The sequence below is a fragment of the Rhea americana genome, unplaced genomic scaffold (genome assembly GCF_003343005.1).
Source record: "Rhea americana isolate MKP2758 unplaced genomic scaffold, rheAme1 scaffold_32, whole genome shotgun sequence".
Taxonomy (NCBI): domain Eukaryota; kingdom Metazoa; phylum Chordata; class Aves; order Rheiformes; family Rheidae; genus Rhea; species Rhea americana.
This window is the reverse complement of record NW_028186446.1, coordinates 2,807,907-2,825,955: the sequence shown is the minus strand read 5'-3', so window position 1 is coordinate 2,825,955 and position 18,049 is coordinate 2,807,907. Positions and strand designations below refer to the sequence as shown.

The following is an 18,049-nucleotide window of genomic DNA, read 5'->3' as shown; positions in this document are numbered from 1 at the left end:
CGTGTTGCCCGGCGGGGCGCGGGGCTCCAGGCCGGGGCGGCGGCGCCCGCTCTCGGCGGCGCCATGGGGAAGCGGGATAACCGAGTGGTGAGTAACGCGGTTGCGCGGCGGGCAGACGGCAACGGGGGCCCGGCGGGCGGAGGACGGAGGGCGGCGGGGGAGTCCCCGGGCAGGCACCCGAGGGGGCCGGGGTGGGGGGAGAGGGACGGGAATGGGCCCCGGCGTCGCCGGGCCTGCGCCGTCGCGGCGCTGGAGGCGTCTCGGGGTGCGGAAAGAGGTGACTCGTTAGGCGGCGGGAGCGGGGGCTCGCGGAGCCGCCCGGGCGGTCCCGGGCCGCCGCACAACAAAGGCGGCTGGCAGCGCCTCGGCGGRCAGCGGGGCCGAGCCCGAGCCGCGGAGGCCCGAGCCGGCCTGCTCCTCCGAGGCGTCCTGCGGCGCCGGCGTGGCCCCGCATGGCGCCGGCAGGTGCCCGTGGTCCCGCGGCGGAACGTGTAACTGCCCTGTGAAACCCAGCAGTAGTCGTGGCTGGTACCTATTTTGTGATCTCTTCAGACGTGGAAGGTACTGGCCTGTTCCGTATTTAAAAATAAATAATTTTTTTTTTTCTAGTAGCGGTGAGTGTACTTGCTGACACGTTTTAACACGTTTTCTTAAACTGGGCAGTTAGCTGTACTTGAGCAACTTGAAATTTAGGTTTATGCAGTGATCTCATGAGCCTGCTTCAAAAGGCTGAAAGTACGCTTCTGCACACCTGACTGCAGAGCCTGATTTTATATTACCACCACGTTTATCCTTGCTGATGTGTTTCCTTTAACTTTTTCCTCCCAGATAGCCATTCACATCATGTTTGTATTTCATTTAGGCATAGTAAGGTACAAATTTAMAATTAATGAGTTAAAAACAAACAGAATTTTGGTTTGTCCCCTTTCTGTGTCTGTTCTAGTATAGGCTGTGATCTTTTAAGCAGATCCATTCAGGCAAATGTCTTTGCTTAACTTGATGGAACAATGTATAATATACTTTATGGAAATACGTGTTATACAAGTGTATAACAAATTGCCTTTAATAACTTTACTTAGGCACCAAAATAATGGAGCATACTGGAAAAAAAATGTGGTACTTGACTGMAGGGCCTAGCCTATGCTTAAAATGTTACTGCACTATTGTACTGTCTTTGAGTGTATTTAGGTGTCTATTTACTTATTTTTAATTCTTTTCGTACTGCAGTGGGGATGCACTTACCCRTGCTAGTAAACCCTTATTTTCCTAGATGAGGCTCTTTATGCCATGATGACTGCTAGTACAGACAAATTATATTCCTTTGCTTCTMTTAATGACTGTACAACTTCCCACCTGTTAACTCCTTCTCAGGTCCCTTTTAAAAGATACCCTCACTTTGACTGCTTGGAGATGGAAATTAAATTTTTTTCTTCATCTTCAGAATACTTGCAAGGCAATAAGACTTTGTATTACTTGCCCGTAGAGCCCTGGTTGGCTGAACCCTGGTTTCYCGTGCTTGTGCAAAGCAAATGTCTTTTTAACTGCCTGAGCAAGCTGCCAAAGAAAGAAAACAAACATGCGAAGAAGCACTTTCTTTGTTGCTAATGCATTTCTATGCTTGCSTGTGCTCTTTCTGGTGAAATGCAGTTTGGCAAAGCCCTGTAAATACTTCTAAGAAGTATTTATCAGTAAAATAATTGTTCYTAAATGAATATGTTTGAAATTTTAAGAACTTATTTTAAGGCAGGTATTTATTTCCCAAATGTGAAATAAAGAAAAATATTCAGTCATTATGTGCTTGCCAGAAAGTTAAAGAAAGTGTGCTGCTGAATGGAGGAAGTTTGCTAGCTAATCATCTGGGATCGGTTTGAGGAAGTAGTAAACTAACATTTGACAGCGTAGCCTCCTTTGCTGGTCCAGAGAGTTGTTTTTTTCCTAATTGCAGTTTAGTTCAAGTCAGAAACTAGTGAACTTGGTTAAGTACAAGAAGTAATCTTTTTTTTTTGTGAATAATAATTATATAAGAAGTTACGGTTTTCAGATATTAACTCTTTAATGGTAACCAGAAAGAAAACTCAAAACTCAGTTTGCTAATGGTAGTAAGCCAAGTCATGAATTACGTTTTCCTCCTTCTTTCCTAGTGTATCTAATACATTGAAATTATTTTTGTATAATGAAAAGTGTTCAAATTCTGGTTTCCTGCATTTCTAAAGGAACTCCTTTTCCAATCAGAAGAAGCTTAATTCAAGGGACAAGCTATATATGCTTTTACTCTGCAAACCTCATTTAACATTTYATGTGATTAAAAAAATGCTAAAGTAAATAACTTGAATACAGGTTCGTAAGGCTGTAACTACTCAAGTGCATAATACCTGGCTATAAAAGAAGGTGCCAACCCGAGACTGAACTAGTTCAAATTGACATACTTTAGCAGTTACTGGCCCATACAAGTTAACCTTTGTGTATGCATTAGAAAAAAAAAAAAACTCCCCTCCCCCCCCCCCCCCCCCCCAAAAAAAAAAGGCTGAAAATATGATCCTTAGTCATGAACGCTTGAATCAAAAAATGGTCTAAAAGCATGCTCTGGTTGCTTCAGCATGGTCCAGTTGATGGCCTGTGAGCCAGATTTGGCATGGAGAGTTGTTTCCTTTGCACTTGCCACCTTTCCCTGCCGGAGGCTAGAGCCCCTGTCTTGGACCAAATGCAGCCATAAGAGGCAAAGCCGCTGGCCACCTCGCTGGCTCGCAGGCCAGGCCAGAAGCGCAGCGCTGCTGCAGCCGCTGCCCCTGCTGTGATGGGAATGGAATGGGAGGCAGTAGGTAGGTGTTGCTTTTGACCCCCATTTAACAGCCTGTCTGGCTTGTCCTCTGCAACTGTGAGGCCAGCTCTGAGTTGCACAGGAMGCAACTACAGTGGCTGCTGCCCCCGGAGAGGGGCAGAGCTGGCCAAAGCAGGAGGAGGGCTGAGCACTTGCCTGGCAGGTAGGGGCGAGCTGCTGGGGACAGGGAGAACAGAGGAAAAGAGGCACCTGAATTGCATCTCCCACAGTGGGCAAGGTGAGGCAGTGCTGAACTGTGCTTTTTTTCCATGGGACTATTTTTTTTTATGGACCTTTAGCTCATGCATTGTGCAAGATAGATGACACTTTAGGGATGAGCAAGGGAAGTGTAGTAAAGGCAGCTGTTATCTCTAGGATTCCCCCCTGTCTGATGTTGCAGAATTTAGGAACATGGAGTGAATGAGGCAGGAAGAAAAAAAAAATGTTGCATGATTAAGGTAGTTGAATGTTGCCCTGGGGAAGGAGAGCTACACTCTTTCTTTGGCTCTTCCAGAGTTCCTATGATGCTCAGCTAGTTGTTCAGATTAGGCTCTCACAAATGGTCACTAACTGTGTGTTGTGGTGTTTTCTGAACTTTATGATCTGATAAGAAGCAGTACCGGACATAAAAGCTGCAAAAGCAGCTGAATCTTTGCTTTGAACTTGCAATGTTGTGCAATGCTAAGAACTCTCAAAAAAGTCATATTTGATCTCAAATTGGACAACCAAGCTGGTGGATGTTTTAACTGTTTTATTTTTTGTTTCTCATTTCTGAACTGCAGACAGTAAAAATAGTTTGTCTTATGTTTTGCAAGAGTGAATTGTTTGTTAAGTATTGGGATGCTGTAATAATAAAAGCCCCTGAGAAAATCAACAGGGCAGTCAGACACTAGAGAAGGGCTTCAATAATGCACAGTAAGTAGGGCCTGGTGTGACATATTTAAGAATGAGGAGAAATCAAAATCAAGAATGGCATATCTCACAAAGTGGACATTAAATCTATTTTGGTCATAAGTGGAGTAAGGGTCTAGGGAAGGTCATAGGATTATATAATGAGTTTCTTGTGAAATATATCCCGGGAATACTTTTGATCAAGTCATCTTAATTTTTTCACTTCTGAGATGTTGTGTCTCTTCAATTTTCTTGATACATTTTTCTCATACTTTTTGTAGCTTACATGATGATAATTTTACTTATGTCTCTGCCTAAGATAAGAACATATCTCTCTTTTGCTTGAGCACAATATAATTGGCACATCAGAAAATAAGTATAACAAAAATTGACAAACTACCTTCTAGAATATATTTTTTTCATTAATCACTCTTGTAGATTATGGATTTTATTTTTTAAATTTGATTTCTATAACATACTACGTTTTTTAAAGCAAGTATGAAGAGAATACACAAGCTTGGAATAGGGAATGCTTCATAAAATTTGGTTAATAATACTGTTACTTTGTTAACACAGGTTATTATTCAAAATACTTTTTTTTTTTTTCTCAAATTGGCCTCAGGCAAAGAGGTTTCATGTATGTATTATTGTAGCAGAGGACCATAGCTTATTTGTTTTAGTGTTAAAGCAAGAAGCTTGTGGAGTATTGTTAAACTGTTCAGAATTTGTTCATTCTACTATCATTAATTTTCTGCAGAACGTTAAAGGCCTATTGGCTATCTCAGAGAGTAAGGGAGCTAAAATTAGATCACATTTTCCATATCCTAAGAAAGAATATTTCAGCAATTATAATACTGTATTCAGTTTGCAAAAGTGTTCCTCAGTGAGGGGGAATTTTTATAAAAATGTGGATGAGTTTTTGTAGATGAATTCTTTTTGCCAATATGTGACTCCAGACTGAAAGCATTTTCTCGAGTTTCTGTCAGACTGAATCAGTTCGGTTTAGGTAAATACTTTGTATTTTTAGAAACAAGTCAGAAGTTATTTTCAGTGTGTGAGAAAGGTTGTGCAAAGAAGGACAATTTTTTGTTAGTATAGTATAGCTAGTGATTTTTTTTTTGTTCTTTTCATATTCAAGGCTTATATGAATCCCATAGCTATGGCCAGAGCACGAGGTCCTGCCCAAAATTCAGGACCAACAATACAAGACTACTTGAACAGGCCAAGACCAACGTGGTAAGTGGCAATATTTGTCTACCTTTCTGACCTTCTGAATAAAAGCTTTATTCTTTCTTACTAAGATGACACAGTTACTTCCTCCCCAGAATGTGCAGTAATTCATTTTTAAAGACTCGTTGTCTCTGGACAAGATGTTCTGTTCTAAATCTATATTCAGTCTTTTTAAAAATAAAAAAAAAATACTGCATTTTGAAAGACCTATATATCATATGTCCTTAGATATTTGGCAGCAGTTCATCAGAGGAGGAAAATATTGGTCTTTCTATCTCTTTCATGAATCCTAGTATGTAAAGTCAGCAGATATGTTGGATTTTTAAACAAAGTTATCTAATGAAAAACAATATGCTGGTATATTTTTAGAGTGAAGTTTGCCCTACCCAACTGTCGTCTTAAGAAGCAGAATCATCTCAGCAGTTATTTTCAAGAACTTACTTTATGTTCAATCCATTTTACCTTCTATAATAAGAAACTAGAGCACAATTTACCTAACTGCAAAGCTAGTGTTAGCTCTTTCAGAGGGATTTAGATATAGTACTTAAGTTTTTAGGAATAGATTACCATACACATAACATCTAAGATGCTTTCCTTGCCCTTTCCGGTGGAAGTTTACCTAAAGCTGAATTTCAGAAGAAGCCTACAAAACCATAGATTTTTGTACGTCAGCATGTTTCTGTAAAAACACTGAAGAAGATATTTTTAATTGTGAAAGTAGAGTAATACTGATTTATCATCTTTTTTCTGTAGGGAAGAAGTAAAAGAACAACTAGAAAAGAAAAAGAAAGGATCCAGGGCTTTGGCTGAATTTGAAGAAAAGATGAATGAGGTTTGTAATGTGACCAATATCATGTTAATATTCTGTCCTTTCTATATGATAATGCTATTTTTCTTCCATTATCATTAACAACGCTAAGTATCTCTAATTGCTTAAGCTTTTAATGAATGAATGTTTTGTTGTGTTTATATTGGATGTTAAGCTTACCCCTTAAATTGAGAGCTACACTCACTTCAGAGAAACACTGTATATGTTTTCAAAAATACTACTGAATAAAATGTTCATATTTCATTTCATTCAATTTTTACATTTTCATAAATGTAATATAGTTATACAAATGCATGTATTTATATAAATAAATAAAACTAATTCATTTTCCAGTGTGATAAATCAAAGTCTCTTTTTTTGATTTTCACCTGTTTAAGGTCATACAATCCAAAGAGGAATATTGCTGGGAGTTGACATCTTTGGCGGGGAATGTATATGAAATACCAAAGTAGAAGTACAGAGAAGGGCCTTGAATGTCCAGACGGGACTAAAAAGCACTCCTTCCACTCTTGTCTCAAGCTGGCTATTTTACATGCTGATTCCTACCATAAGTTGAGCCATTCTGATATCTGTGTTCAGTGCCTACTGGAGATCAGCATGATAAAAGGAAGTTTCATTTGTAACCCCTATTGTATGTATAGGAAGAAATTGACGTAAGATGAATATAACTGTTCCTGTTCCCTTGGTGGGTTCTGGTATCTTGGGATAAGTTTTAAGCAGTAGTCTTCACCATTGTATGAGAGTTTCTGATTGAAGTCAGTTATGCTCCTCCTTTGTTACTGGAAGGACATGATGCATCTGCTTCTGTTGCACCTTTTTGCCCAAGGAATAATACTAGTATTTCCATGGTGATGGGATGCTGTTCTGGGCAGATCACTTTTCAGTGCTCCTTAAGTGAGGAGTGGACAGTACAGCACCTCAGCAAGTTTGGTTTAAGAACTAATCTTTTAAAGATTGAAAAGATTACAAGTCTTTTGAATGAAGTGCCATCCCTCCTAGTTTTTTCAAAACGCTATATTAGCATAGTCTGTTTATACTTGAAGGAGATTGTGTGCCTAATAAAGCACAACCTGTCGTTAGAAACCCCTGAGCTAGCTCCAGGTTGTAGCATATGAAAGTACGCAACCCGCTGCAATACTCTGTAGGTGTTGCCTTGTGTTGTGGAAGCACCTTGCATGCAACACTCTGTCCTGGCTAATCTGCTGTGTCCTTCAGCAGTGCTGTTAAGCTAATTCACTATATGCTGACTTGGGGATTTCTGTATTGTATAGCATTGCCCGGGAGTAGTAATCTTACTTAATTCCTGCTATGCCTCTCCCTTCAGCACAATATGTGATTATCACTGCTTTACTAATACAATAATAATACATCCTATTTATGAGGAAAAAGAGAATGAAAATGCTAAAAAGAAGAAAATGGAGAACACAACATCTCTGACATGGGAAGGGGAAGTGGCACATGCAGGTTGAAACTAGCAGCCTTTCAGTGTGGTAGGGTTGCAAACGTTTCAGAGCCTCTGAAAGTGGGACTTTAGGAAACCTAGAGAGTTTGTGAGGGCCTCAAAAAAAGAGGAACAAAAGGAGTCTTATCTGTGCAGTGAGTTTGGCCTAACAGAAAACAAGAGCCTTTCTAAGAAGGTACATACAATAATTTAATATTCTAAGTTGTTGACACTGACAGAGGCACCTATGCATCAATGAAGAGCCAGGACAAATAGTCTTCAGATTTTGCTTCAGATGACTTTAAAACTAATACAAACTACCAGTTTTTGTGGCAAAGTGCCTTCTGTTGCTAAAATACTAAGCACTAAAACACACAGAAAACTGTGATACAAATAACAAATATACCATAGTTGATGGCCTTCAAATCCAAGGTAAATGGGTATCTATGAAATCCAAATAACTTCAGCATTAGGGTGCAAACTAACATGATACTTGATAATAGAACAAATTTCTGTAAAATCAAATGCATCACAGCCTTTTTTTTTGCCTATGTTGTTTATTTTCTATAAGTTTTATGAATATTTTATAGCTTCAGGTATGGGACAGGATTTCAAAAAGGCCTCATAATGAAACTTTAATAATGATCATGCCATTGTTTTGCTTGTTTGTTTTCAGAATTGGAGGAAAGAGCTAGAAAAACATAGGGAGAAGTTACTGGGTGGAAGTGAGAGTTCCTCGAAAAAGAAAGAGGTAAGTTATTTTCAGCTTAGTACAGTTTGTGTTGAACTGGATTTATTTTCTATGCTGCTAGCACGGAATGTCATAAACACATTTTAAAAGTCAGCATTAAAGAACATAAAACCAAATGCACAAAAACAAAAGGACATGATGCCAAAATAATGGTTGTTTTGTTTTGTTTTTTAAGAAAAAGAAAAAGGAAAAGAAGAAATCTAATAGGGTGAGCAAAGTTTTCAGTTTTCTGAGCTTTTTTTGCCTTTGAGTTGTTCCTGTTTGTCATTTAAAGTCTCTTAGAAAGAGAGAATATAGCTCTAATTTTGAATTTATATGCTAAAATAATTTATTTTCATTTGAGAGAGGTGGCTAACGTTCTGTACAAGAAGAATTTTATTTGTGTTTAAATACAAGGAAATAGTAATAAATACAGGTTATTATGTTAAAAATGTTAGTAACTCACTTTTTACAGTTTCATTTAAGGAAACCTATACAAGACCAGTTTCTTAGAAGTAAAAGTTCATTTGTAATACTTTGAAAAGGAAGAGATTTTTAAGGGATGTGTTTGGATGGTCTTCTGACTATTTGCTAGACAAAATGCTGCATCTCACAAGCTTCATTTTTTGTTGTGTTTGGTCAAGTTGTCTTCATCTTCTTCTTCTTCATCAAGCTCTGATTCTTCCAGCAGTGCATCTGATTCTGAAGATGAGGTAAGAACTAAATTATCACAATCTGATGTTTTGTATTTTCAAAGAAATTATGCTTTTGTATTGTTCTCAGCATGTTCTCATAAACATACTTAGTTTTGATGCAGCTGGAACTTAGAAGCTGTGAGTATTTGTATACACAAATACACACACACATATATATTCGTACATATGTATTTTATTTTTACTTTTTAGCAAAATCTTTGTTACAGATAATCAGATTCTGTAGCATACATCTAAATAATAAAAAGACTTTAGAGAATTTGCATTTTTCCCTCTTTTTTTTTTTAAGAAGGGTTATGAATGTTATCTGCTAAAAAAAATCAGTTGTATTATGCTTTATTCCTCAGCATAATAACACATAGGAATTTGGAGTTTTCACATTTTTTGTAATAGCTACTGAAAATATTTTTTTTTTTCTCTCTCTCCTAAAATATTTGTGTATAGGATAAAAAGCAAGGGAAGAGAAGAAGGAAAAAGAAATATCGCTCTTCACGGAAGTCTTCAGCAAGCTCAACTTCTGAGTCTGAAACAGATAGCAAGGTAAATATGCAGTGTGTTACTCTTGGGAGGTTTTCTTGATCTATGTTACAAAGACACAAATATTTCTGACTTCTACATATGAATATTTTTTTATCTCTCAAATTTAAAGTCATACATTCTTACTGTAGCTGCATTGTGCTTGTAACTTCCAGATGCCGTCAGGCATCTACATCTGTTTGTCATGACTGCAGGCAGAATTAATTTGATCTTTAGAAGATAARTATGCTGTTATTCTAACAATGTTTAGCTGTTTTTCTGAATTCAGACATACGCAGTTTTTGTGCTGCTCAAACATTTAGTTTGAATTAAAACGTTCTGTGAACGTCTTGTGAATGTGCTATTTTATTGAAGACCATCAGTGAAAACAAAGATGTTGCAAGATATCAGTGATACTTGCTAAGTAACTTTGGACAGAGCAGTTTCATGCTGGAGCACTGAGCCTCTGACAAATGCATATTAAATCGAGAGTTGCTTTTTCCTTACTTAAAGAAAGTACAGCAATGTACATGGCCTAGCTTACAGAATGAACAAAAAGGCGGAAAAGATACGTGAGGCAATCTGTCCTATTAGCTTTTCATATTTTCTTTGTTACAATGGATAGTTGTTAAAATTCTTGCCTAAAAATTAATAATACAGTGATTTAAGATTCTGACTTCACTGAGGTAGACTTCATTGAAGGTTTTCACTGGAATACCCGTACCAGTGTGGTATAAATTATGATGAATCACTCTTTGCATGCCCTTATCAGTTTGTGATAACAAGAGTTTGAAAACTCTTTCAATACATTAAAAAAAAAAAAAAAAAGCAGAGACACTTTTTACTGCTGAAATGGAAAGGCAGAAAACTCCAAGGCAATCTCTGCTTTACCCACAGTCAGCTGAGATGAGCGCAGATGGAGAATAGAGACTCCAGACTGTGGGATGTTAGAGGGGCACATGGTTACAACAGTGATAGCTGGTTTCCTTTTCGGAGACTACATGTTCTGCTCTCAGCAAGTACTCTGTTACCTGATTCCATAGAGACTTTTTCACAGTGCTGGTTCAGGACATCAGCAGTTGCCTCAAAATTAGTATTTTTTTTTTCATATTTCTGTTAACTGCAAGGCAAAAAGAGCAGCTTTGAAGAATGACTTTCAATATAGAAGAAAATGCATTGGGTCAGATTGCTGTTGGGATTTCTGCTTTTTACTGAAATATTTTTGTCATAGTGTATATTTTTTTCTGTTTAGGACAGCATTAAAAAGAAAAAATCAAAGGAAGACCATGAAAAAGAGAAGGTAGGTTTCCTTTTGAAATACGTATCTCAGAACTGCTTTTTACATACATAATGGAGCTTGATTCTTTTTTTTTCTTTCTTTTTTTTTTTTTTTTTAATGTTGAATGTCTGAATTCACACGTACCAAAATTTACTGTCCAACACTAGACAATCAGAAGACATTCAGAACCCCAGTTTGGGGTAGATTTTTAGTTGGGTTCAGCTCCTGTTTTTTGTATTGGTGTTAGAGGAAACTACTGGATCCATTCCTGTTGCGAGGGTGAACAGAAAAGTATCTGATCTGTAGTAGATTAGTGGCATTCTGGTATTTTGGTTTTTAGGTTGAATGGCTAGTTATATTCATCTGAAGACACTGCACTGGGATGTTTGGTAGGTAACTAGTTTGTTGCTGGAAATCAAGTAACATCAAACAGAACATTTTTATCTAAATGTAGTCATAATTATATATGCTGTAATGATACTGGCTTTGAAACATTACTGAGAAAAATGTGTGTGGACAGTATTGACTCTGATGTATCAATTGTCTATTGAACAAGGCAGATATGTCGATAGCATTTTTTCCTTATTTTGCTTCCAGTTCAGAGTCTCCATTTCCCACCAACTCCTTTAACTTTGAGTAGCTTCTCTTCAAAGAGCCAAGTGTCTACCTTAGTGCTTTGATCTTGGCCTCTGTAATGCCTAATTTCATGCCTCTTCTGAAAACAAAGGGTTTGGGGGAGGGGGGAGTTGAGGTCTCCTCCTATCTGAGGATGCCCAGTCTCTCAAACTGGCTGCATCATTTTCTGAGTACTTCTGGGAGAAGACTGTAGCACCTATAATAGACTAGATAGGATAGTTTTGGAATCACACCTGCCCCCTGCTCCTTGCCTGGTCCAGAGCAATGGTGGCCTGGAAAAAGGGAAAGGAAAAAAGTAGCTCAGAGAGTAATCTTATACAGAATCTAGATTTTAGTAGTAATAAAAAGATTGCCCTTTAAGTATACTGAGATTATGTATAAAATGTTGAAGGCACAGCTGGCAGGGACAGCTTAACTCATTTGGACACAAAGATAGAGGGAGCTCTTTCTTTTAATTTCGTTAGCAAAGCAAGAGTCTAAAGCTGCGGTGTTTGTATATGCCTGCTGAGACATCTTATTTCCTCAGTAGTACTTAAAAATCATGCAGCACTATTTTCAAATATTTACTCTTTACCAATGTTTTTATTTAAAATAAGAGACCATATTGGAACTTTATTTCTCTCACTTACAGAAGGTTGCAGTATCTTAGTAACAAAAAAAAAAAAAAAACCGCAATACGTAGAAAAATTATTTTATTTCCACATTTTAACAATTATTAGACATTTAGGGTAATTTGGTGGTGATGATGAGTAATAAATTTAATACCTGCAATAGTATAAAATATTTTATAACTTAGAATTACTATTTCAATCTAACTTGTAAAGCAGGAGTTTTATAAAATCTCAGAGCTAACTTTAATAACAAATATAACACTTATTTTGTGTAGGATGGCAAAAATCATCATAGAAAAAGAAAGAAAGCTGATCGTTGTGATGGACCTTTATCGTCAGAATCCTTATCAGAATCAGATCAAACAGAGCAGGTCAGTGTGAAACCTCATCTTCAGATGTTATAAGGATTTAGCTTACGGATGCACCTGAGTGAGTGAAACTAGCTTAGATTAATACATTGTTGGAACTGATTTTGCTCTCACCAGTTAACTTTGAGGGTGCAGAACATTCAGGGATGTTCGCATTTTTCTCTTTAGTAAAATCTTACAGTAGGAATTATTCAGTACAATTCTTAACACCTACAGGTTATTCTGAATTATATTTCTTCCTTGAAATTTTTCCACTATTTACAGATATTTTAGGATTCAGTAACATCACACCAACTGCTTGATGGGGTACACTACACAGGATTTCTCTTTGATGTTTGTGCATAGACAGGCAGATTTCAGGATTGTTAAAATTAATCCAGTGAAAAAGGCAGCCAGTTAAAAAAAAAAATGGCCGTAATACTCTTATTTTCACCCTTGTTTAGCTACTTTGAAGACTTTTATTCCTGTAGGATTACGCAATGTCAGACCATACTGGATTTTTCATTATGAATTTTTATCATGTTATTACCTTAGTAATTTTACTTATCTCTCTCTGCTGATTTCTTGTTCTGCTGTATATTAAAAGCAGAGAGCATTCCCAAATTGCATGTTTATAGGATGATGCTTGTTCTAGAAAATAACATAGATAACCACTGTTTCTTCATGTGTTATTGTTTGGTATGTTCTATGAACTCTGTTGTGCCGTCACTCATTTATACACAGCAAAAGCTTGAACTTTTACTTAAAACAGAATTTCCAAAACTTCTATCCTATTAAATCTTACTTATTCTTTTTAGGTGCAAGTGAAAAAGAAGAAAAACAATGAGGAAAAAGAGAAAGCAACAGCAAGTATCCTTCCTATTGTTACTGTAGTTTTAGGATATAAATATACTGTACCTAGTTAATTTCTAATTCCACATTTTTCAGTTATACAGTGTTTTATGGCAAAAGTCTACTGTAGCATGAATCTATATTCATAATTTCTGCATGTACTTACTGAACTCACTTTTTCAGTTGTGTAATCAGAAGAAGAATTTGTCCCTATTTTACCTAAATAGATATATAAGAGATGGGATTTATGTAAGTTTCATGTTTATTGCCTGAAGTCAAAGTCTGTTTTACTCTGTAACAACCAGACAGAACTATTAAATTCTATTTAATATCTGGTGGGGTAGCTGTTTGCTACACAGATTGCAGTGCTGTTCTGTCTCAGAGTATTGTGTATAATCCTTCCTTTGTAAGCCCCCTGTACCAGAGCATGAAAAGGGCCTTAGGCCACATTATCTGCAGTGCCCATCCTGGTATAAATCTTCCCCCGCTAAACAAAAAGCTTTTAGCAACCTGTTACTTCTATTTTGTTGATTTTCTGTTGATAAAAGTGAGATGGAGGTTCAGCAGTAATTTTCAGAGCCCCAGATTCATCACGTTTACCTGAAGCTCCTTCAGTTAGGAGTGTAATCATTTTGATATCTGAATTACCCACTGGTGGAGATGTCTGTATCTTTCCCTCTCCACTGACTGTCAGAGAACCCACCACAGCACTAGTCATAACTTGGACGCCTCAACTGTCCATATAAGTTAGTGCAAAAGAAAGGTTTACAGTGTAGCCATCCAACAAATAGAAGCATAGGGGTATCAGTGATACTCCATACATACTTTATGTGGATCTTCAAGTTTCTGTTTTTTCATAATCACATAAGCTGTTTGCCATAAAATTTCTAGTGACTGTCTTTTATCCTTAAAAGAATTGCATCTGTTTATTTATATATATATATATATATAAATAAATAAAATATTTATTGAATGATTGATTTTGTATTTATATTGTGTTTATATATATATAAACAATAGCTTTTATACTAGGTTGTTTTGTGTGCATTACATCACACCTATTCAAGAATTCAAACTGAAATTCTGCTTGCCAAAATACAAGATTGCATCTCTCAGCTTTTATAGCACAGTGTTCAAAATATTGACTTCAGGACTGAATACAACAGCTTTACTTCAGTGTGTTTGTATATATAATTGGCATGATGTTGTTTCATTTTAAATAAGGCATAAGTGTTGGCGATTCTAGCCAAGTGCACCTGAACTATTTAATTTTGCACTGTAAATACAAGCACTTATTTTTAAATCTGTAAATATTCTAGTTATTCCCACATATATAAGATGTCATTGCTTATCAAAGCACTTTCTTATTATTTTCTCAGAAATCTAGAGAAAAGTGAAATCGGGTAAAAGTTTAGGAAACAAAATAGTTGTAATGATGAGAGGCATGAAATAGCCAGACCATGATGGTAATATATTGAAAAGCTGTTCATAATAGTGCAAGCTACTGGATGAAATACGGACTTTTTCTGGTATTAGTATAACTCAGTAGGCTTTTATACAGGTCTCATTTGAAATGTCTTTGTATGAATATCCTTTCAGTGCTCTTATTTTTCATTAGATTAATTTAACAGATGGCAGTTTTCTCATACAATAACCTCAATTTTAACTTTTTTTTAGGATAAAACAAAAAAGAGAAAGAAGCATAAGAAACATGGTAAAAAGAAGAAAAAGAAGATTGCTGGTTCAAATTCAGATTCGGAATAATTTTTAAAAAGCAAGACTATCTTTTCAACAAAAGTGCAATGACTAAAGGAAACTTAAACTGTGAAATGATGGCAAACTTTACCAAATCGCATGAGTTTTCCTGTGTTTTAGAAAATATTCCTAATATTTCAGAAGCCAGCCAGATGCAGCTGTGCTGGGAAAGACCATTGTTGTTGCCTGCTGCTTAATATATATGGGGTACAACTTTTATAAAATTCCAGTTACCAATGTTAGGTATTTGAAACAACATAAAATGGTAGTCCAACTAGGATGTAAAATATTGGAAAATAGGAGTCAGCTTTCTAGATACTAAAAGTAGTGTTTTAAAAAGAATTAGTAATAGTCTTAATTTGTAAATCAGGACAAATAAAATCTCAAGTTCATAATTCAGGTTAATATAGTACATAAACTATTACAAGCTGATGCCTGCTTTTGGCATTTACAAAATGGGAACTTGATGACATTTAAAATGCTATCTTTGTAGAAATGTCTAGCATCTGCCCCATTACCATCTTTATGCTTGCGGGAAAGGGAATGCTACCATTTTGGCTAACTGAATAGGGTGCCTTTGCCTTTGATCCTTGCAAATCTCTGCTATTTTTAATCCATGCAGTATCTCTGATTCCAGGGAGGTCACATCTATTGTCAGCAGGCTTTTTCTGAATAAGTGGTTCTGGGCCTCTAAGCATGTGCTTCTGCATTAAGCAAAAGCAATGACATTTTGCAGCATAACTGACGTTCAAAAACTAAAGATTTTACCTCTGCTTCTTTGAAATAGATCTGTTAGTAAGTACATGTATTTCATTTAATGTTATTTTGGTTTAATTGAATGCTTCTGGCAAACACTGGTTGCTTTATTTCTTTGCTTTATCTTTAGAATTGTTTTGCATGTTTTGTACCATTTTTAAATTAACAAAATACAGGTAATCATTCGTTGTAACCAGTTTTATGAATTATGTTCCACATGCAGAATTTCATGTATGTATTTAGTTATTCTTAAAGTTAAGTTCATTGCTGTGTTTAAATGCACACTTGCTGAAGATATTTAGCATGTAAAAAGCGGGGTTTTGATATCTAACAGCTTCATATTGAAGCTGATTTTACTCTTAAGCAAGTTCAGTGGCAGACTTGTTACGTGATGTGTCTTGTTATATAAAAATACTGCCAGAATCTCATTAAAGATACTGTTTAAACAGTTTGTATTTATATTTTTGTACTTAAGGGCTACAGAATGTTTACCTAAATCATAAAGCTATTTTACTTTAAATAAGTTCTTTTAGAAATTAAAAAAAAAAAAAAAGCTTTTAAATTGAATGTGCACACACAAAAGCACAAGCAACCATTGGATTTTAGTTTTTACATGAAATTATCCTTATGTCTTCCATTGAAGTACTCATTGCTAGGCCTCCTATGTTAGCCATTAACAACTACTCTTGTATTCAGAGTGCTAAACMACAGATTGTGCTAATGATCCTCCTCTGTTTCATTGCACTTCTAACTTGCCTTTGTTGCATATGGATGTTTCAGGTATGTTATTTCCAAGAATTTCAAGACCTTGGTTAACTGATTATTAGTCTGCAAACTGCAATGAAAAACTGGGTGAAAAAGACAGTATTGCCATTCTACAGTGAAACTGACTTTTCAAGTAAATTCTTAGAAAAATACAAACATTAACTTGCAGCAATGACTTTCTGTCCCTTCAAAACTATTTTGAGCAAATATTTTATACAGTTGGGCTTAATGTTACTGATTTTGAAGATTGTCACATCRTTGAGGTTAAAATAAAGGCAAAATGCGGTGAACAGTAGGGGTTTGATTTGGGGTTTGTTTTTTTTTTTCCTAAGTTGTAGTGTTACAGTTTTGTTAAAAGGAACTAGTAATGAACCATATGATACATGCTGTACTCTGAGTGATACCTTATTTGACTTCTACACAACTACCTGTGTCAGAAAGAAATAAAAATGGGAATGAGTGCCCCAGTCTTCCAAATGCATAAGCAGGTATGTAATTTAAATTTTCTAAATATAACTATTTGTTGCTGGCCATCTATGTAATTTGTGTAGTCAAATACCACCGTAACACTTTTGAAGTGGTATAGCTATATATATACATAGGGACATACAGGCTTTGCCAGTTCACAGCAAAGCTTTAATATTGCCAATAAAATGTTTCAGTTTTCAGTCCATTAACAAATACATTGTTAATCTTCTTGCATGTTTTTTTTTTCCTTGAAGGAAAAGTCTAATCAAAGCACTTCAGCTTTCTTGGTTTGCGTATGCTGAATCTTTGAGGTGGTGATGGTAGTTGCAAGCAAAGGCAGAGCTCTTTGCTAGTTTTCCATTTGATTTGTGGTCACTGATGCGGTGCAAAGAAATCTGTACGGGTGTGGTGGAGATCGTGATGGGTTCGGTTGGGATCCTCAGGGAGGAAAAGCGGAGAGAACGGGCCGGCATAAAACGAAATCGTAAATACAGAGCCTCTGCGTGGGCAGAGGGCGCGCTGACTGCGTGGAACACCTGACGGCCCGCTGAGCACCTCCGCGCGCCCCCGCCACCACGCTGGGAGCCAGCTCGATGTCACGCCGTCGGTTGCGGGCAGGCGTCGCCGCGCCGATGCCTGGCGCCGCCCGCGCAGCCAGAGCGCGKCCCGCGGCCCGCCGCCATGCTGCGGGGCGGGGGAGGAGCCCGCCCGCGCGCCCGCCCCCCGCCCTCCGCCGCGTGACCCGTTGCCACGGTAGCGGCGCGCGCGCCGGCGGCGGCGGCGGCCGAGGCGGGCGCCATGAGCAGAAAGAGGCTGCAGCAGCTGACGGACTCGCTGGTGCGGTCCGCCAGGCACTGTGAGTGCGCGGGGCGGCGGGGCACCCCCTGCCCTCCCCTGCCCCCGACCGGCAGCCCCTGTGTCCCGCTGCTCTTGCCTCGTCCTCCTTTGGGGTGCTCGTCCCCGCCCGTCATGCTGTGCCCCCTCGGGAGCGGCTGGGATGGGGGGTGGGGGCGGATATGTCTTGGGCCGCTTCAGAAACCGATTACTGTCCATCGTGGCTGGGTCCTGCGGCTTCCCTGGTCCTGCGGCTTCCCTGGTCCTGCGACTTATTTTTCGTAACTTGGGATGTGAAATCTTTTTGCTTGTGTTTTGATTGGGCAGTTAACAGAAAGGAGGTGGAATGTCTCATCAAGCTCTTCCACACACTGGCGACCGAGTCGAGGGATCGGTTTGCTGCAGTTGGCTTAGATCGTAACATGTTCAGAAACATTCTGCATTGCACGTTTGGAATGACGGATGACATGATTATGGACAGAGGTGAGGGTTATAGGTTTAAAGGATTGTAAGGTTGCAGGTTTCTTTTTTCTTTTTTTAATTTGGAGCAACAATTTTCAAACAGTGGTCTTAAAAAC

The 18,049-nt window shown here is 37.8% G+C and overlaps 2 protein-coding genes across 3 annotated transcripts in view; both read left to right on the top strand.

Annotated features, from left to right (window-relative positions):
- Positions 1-6: 6 nt before the first annotated feature.
- FAM133B (family with sequence similarity 133 member B) lies at positions 7-16,464 on the top strand. Its single transcript, XM_085310503.1, has 11 exons — positions 7-87; positions 4,848-4,945; positions 5,693-5,771; positions 7,886-7,960; positions 8,136-8,168; positions 8,584-8,652; positions 9,097-9,192; positions 10,421-10,468; positions 11,970-12,065; positions 12,860-12,907; positions 14,571-16,464. Exons 1-11 carry the CDS (start codon positions 64-66, stop codon positions 14,655-14,657), a joined length of 753 nt encoding a protein of 250 aa, XP_085166629.1. The 5' UTR covers positions 7-63; the 3' UTR covers positions 14,658-16,464.
- Positions 16,465-17,378: 914 nt separating this feature from the next.
- The window catches only part of CLXN (calaxin), an 8,231-nt gene continuing 7,560 nt past the window's right edge, over positions 17,379-18,049 (top strand). For both annotated transcript variants that reach the window (XM_085310502.1, XM_085310501.1), the window contains exons 1-2: positions 17,379-17,493; positions 17,799-17,954. In XM_085310502.1, the coding sequence (XP_085166628.1) occupies positions 17,436-17,493; positions 17,799-17,954 (214 nt within the window). In that variant the 5' untranslated portion in view covers positions 17,379-17,435. The remainder of the gene's footprint in view (positions 17,494-17,798; positions 17,955-18,049) is intronic.

What these genes read in the sequence shown, in the direction of transcription:
- FAM133B (XM_085310503.1), top strand. Translation starts at nt 64, where the DNA reads ATGGGGAAGCGGGATAACCGAGTG. An exon ending in AACAGGCCAAGACCAACGTG is followed by an intron (nt 4,946 to 5,692) that starts GTAAGTGGCAAT and finishes TTTTTTCTGTAG; the next exon opens with GGAAGAAGTAAAAGAACAAC. An exon ending in AGTCTGAAACAGATAGCAAG is followed by an intron (nt 9,193 to 10,420) that starts GTAAATATGCAG and finishes TTTTCTGTTTAG; the next exon opens with GACAGCATTAAAAAGAAAAA.